Source organism: Aplysia californica, unplaced genomic scaffold, assembly GCF_000002075.1.
Source record: "Aplysia californica isolate F4 #8 unplaced genomic scaffold, AplCal3.0 scaffold00034, whole genome shotgun sequence".
Taxonomy (NCBI): Eukaryota; Metazoa; Mollusca; class Gastropoda; order Aplysiida; family Aplysiidae; genus Aplysia; species Aplysia californica.
In genome coordinates this window covers 115,328-119,181 of record NW_004797304.1, presented here as the reverse complement: position 1 = coordinate 119,181, position 3,854 = coordinate 115,328, and the positions used below count along the sequence as shown (strand labels likewise).

Here is a 3,854-nt window from a genome sequence, read left to right as displayed (position 1 = left end):
ATGACACTTTTTTTCATTGAAGTCTGGTTCTTTTATTATTTCCATTTGGTATTGTTTGTAGCTTTCTTTGATGCCCAAAGTGGTTCACATTGCTCGGCTTTTCAAAATTCCTTTTCTCCTTAGGGAACTCTGTTGTCAAATCAGTGAGCTTTCAGTGTAAAACAAGTTTGGGTTGTGATATAACACGAAAATAAACTTGTACGTTATGCTTGACTACGTCACGTTATTATAAAAAAAATAATTTTGCAAACAAGCAAGATAAAAAATTGTTTTACCCACTACTAGAAGAGCACACAAATTACACATTCGAATTTGACAGTCGTGAAACAATTCCAGTCTTGCATCTAGGAAACACACATCTTAATTATGTGACAGAGGTTTTCTCGCAAAACATATACAGTCGACATCATAAATTACAACCGTGAATACTGACCGACCATTGTGTTTGCACAACGCAATCGCCTATATTTTAATAGCCCAGAGAGGCGTTCACGGCGCCAACGGTCAGCCCCTCGAGTCATAAATCGACTGATGAGGTCGTGAATTCCACACAGGTGTAGGATTCACGGTTTCATCAGGCGACTTTGGGGGCACGGTGTTTATTCACGATTTTCTTATTACGTCAGATTGCACGTTTGGGTTGAGATAATTGAAAAATTGTTTTACAGGGACATGTGTCTCACCGAGCACTATCAAATTATGCAAAAAAAAACTATTTTCGACGATAGATAGATTACATAGACTCCCGAAAGTTTCCCACAAACACCTCTTTTCAGTCTTAGTTTTAACACCTCTCTCTCGAACCAAGGAAATCAACATTTCGACGTTTTCCCGCTTACATAGTGCTTTCATGCTGCTTCATACCTAGGAAGTACATTTGGAGGGAAATGAGCCCCGCCCACTTCACGAAGAATTCGGGTGCCGAAGAAAAAAATTTCGCTCCCTCGTGCGAAACAAAATATTCCCATGCAAATTTCGGACTCGGCCATGCAGAAATTCCGATATATGGATTAACATAATGACAAAAAGGTTGGTGCGAAAAAAAATAGTTTGCACGCGGAATTCGCACCCGAAGTTCGCATCGGTTTTTCGGGCATATGGAAAGTCAGCTTTCATTCTGCATTGCTGGGCAGATTTTTGTTTCTGTGCCTATACTTTTCTTGAATAACACATAATTTGATGCATGGGCACTGAGATTTTGAATGATAAGTACTAGTATACTGTTCCGATTGAATGGTGTTTGTATACAGTCATTTTCATTCTTAATGTAATTGTTTTATTGCCATCTTATTGACCACTGTATCGATTAACAGAACCGACCTTTAATGATGAATAGTTTTTAAGAAGTATCGTCTGAGACTTTTTTCTGTGTTTAGTTCAGTCCCTTTTTCCCGATTGAATAAAGACGGAAATCACACTATTCTATGAAATGGTATGGGTTTAACGCCCCTATCAACACTATTAGGTTATTTAAGGGGCAGGACCTCCTAGTTTAACGTCCGTCTCTGATAGGACCGAGCCAAGCGGGAAGTTCGTGTAAAGTGTCTTTCCCAAGGACACAACGTCGGACCGAGCTAAGGCTCGAACCCCCGAACCCGCAATCTCACGATCACGAGTCCGGTACCCTAACCACTAGGCTACCGACGCCACTCACTATTCTATTTAAAGGGAAATCAATTTTAAAATGGAAAAGAAAGGTAAAAAACCGCATTAAAAAATCAACAACAAAAATGCTGCTATAATGTATTTCCATCCCCTTCTCTTTATTTTTTAAAACTCTCTTTTAATTCCACATCCACGACAGCTGTGACCTCTAATCATTTCCTCAAGCATTCATAATTCATAAACTTATCTTGAAATAAAATATTATGATATAACACTACTTCTCTTTAGGGCAATAAAATAAGCTTACCAGCACAATGAATGTGCCTATACCTATTCATAAAATACGCTCAATCTGGGCAGGAAACAGAAAGAAGAAACAAAGAGAAAGGAGCAATAAAAACACATTAACTAAGCTCGTGCGCATCCTCTACAATTAACACCTATTTCTTGATTTCTTGATCGAGAAAATTTTGCTCTCTCAATTATAGTGTAAATCATTCATTATGCAGGGAAAAAAAGTATTCCTAAGCGGCACGTTCTTGGGCGGAGACCAGTTTTTATATAATATAGGCCACCTGTCATATAATTAAAGAATATGCAGATCTAGATCTATGTATTATAACTATATATTACTGTAGGTTTACGTTTTTCCTTCTCTTGTATCGTTACATGTCAAGGAGGTGCAATTTTTGGACAAGGGTAAGGTGTCGTCTGTGGTAAATAGTAGTACTCTTTTGACTTTTTGACGCCAATAACAAATTCGCAAAGTTTTTCAAGGTCTACTCTTACCTTTGCAACATGATTCTTATGCGTTGTAAGCTCGTGTAGCTAGTTTTAGGGAACAATTGTATCATGTATAATTTTTTTTATGTTCCTCGGCTCCATGGCAGTTTCTTTTCTGATATAATGGATAATTTCGTTCTTTAATTTTAAAACAGTTTTTCGATTCTTATGAATGCTTTCTTTGTGACATTGATTAATTTTTAGGCATAAATGATCTTACAGGCAATGGTCTCCCTTTTTATGCGAAACTGTCACTTTTGACATTGGTGCTTTAGTGTTGGGTGGAATATGTTGTTGATAAGTCGCCTTTTCACTTTCATTGATAGGTGCTTACGAGTTAGTGATGGTGAAGATTGTTAGGTTACCGATTTCCCTGTCTTATCTTCCATCATGAGTAAATATGCTTCCGAAGAATTTATATTTCTCATATAGGTTTGAGCTGAGTTGCATCGATGGAGATGCTCGGTTTGCCTGGGTTTCTGCTGACGTCTATTAAATCTGTTTCAGAAATGCTGATTCTCAACTGGCATTCTTTGCATTTCTCATACAAGCTATCTGTGTGTTCTTGTAAGTTGTTAAGGTTTGAAATTAAAATGCTGTGGTCATCTGCGAACAAGAATTCATTTTCGTTGAGATTACTAACAATATTGGGAACGAGTTAGTGAATCGTTGTGGTGCAAAGACTATTCTCATAAGGAGTGATGAAGTTGTTTGGCTTCTTTGTTTGTTTGAATTTTTGTTTGTTTGTTTGTTTATTTGCTTGTTTCGTGGGGAGGGGGCTGTTTTAAAATGAGTTGGCCGTTCACTTCATATTCCTCCTGCACAAATTTATGTATTTATTATCTTACTCTAGTCTTGCACGTATTGTGTATTCAGGATGACCGTAGACAAGAGCTGGTACAGACTTTGAGTGAGCTGATGGGTGGGAGTAGCTCCAAGGAGGGACTGCAGACAATGATGTCTTCGCTTGGTATTTCTCGGCCTATCAACACTAAAGAGGAACAGGTACATGACCTAGACATAATAAGTGCGGCTGAAAGTCAAAGATATCTGTGTGTGTATGTGTGTATGTTTTTGTGTGCTTGTATGAGTGAGGGAGAGAGAGAGGGGGGGAATGTTTTGCAGAGTATCACAACTGGTAAATGATCATTCTATGAGCATTGTGTGCGTGTGTATGTGTTCTTAATTTGAAGTACAATGTTATAGTTATCCCTGCTCACCATGGGGAGGTAGGAATAGACTTCAAAGAGGGTATATGTATTACATACTTATCATTTTATGTTGGATATCAATGACTAATCCACAGACACAACGCAAGTGTACACTTAATACACAAGACATCCCAAAACCACCCCAAAACTCCATTCAAGTGTACACACAAAATTCTGTCTAAGCCCTGCGACATCAGTACAGTAATGCAAGCTTGTGTGTGGGGGGGAGGGGGAGTGGGGGGATTCTGGATTTTC

The 3,854-nt window shown here is 38.4% G+C and overlaps 2 protein-coding genes across 3 annotated transcripts in view; both read left to right on the top strand.

Annotated features, from left to right (window-relative positions):
* Positions 1-3,730, top strand: part of LOC101857465 — a 114,008-nt gene extending 110,278 nt beyond the window's left edge. The window contains exon 15 of one of the 2 annotated variants that reach the window (XM_013091356.2): positions 3,265-3,730. In XM_013091356.2, the coding sequence (XP_012946810.2) occupies positions 3,265-3,534 (270 nt within the window). In that variant the 3' untranslated portion in view covers positions 3,535-3,730. The remainder of the gene's footprint in view (positions 1-3,264) is intronic. The other variant, XM_035973830.1, reaches the window with a different exon arrangement.
* LOC101857227 overlaps positions 3,610-3,854 on the top strand; it is an 84,973-nt gene continuing 84,728 nt past the window's right edge. The window contains exon 1 of the mRNA XM_013091344.2: positions 3,610-3,617. Within this exon, the coding sequence (XP_012946798.1) occupies positions 3,610-3,617 (8 nt within the window). The remainder of the gene's footprint in view (positions 3,618-3,854) is intronic.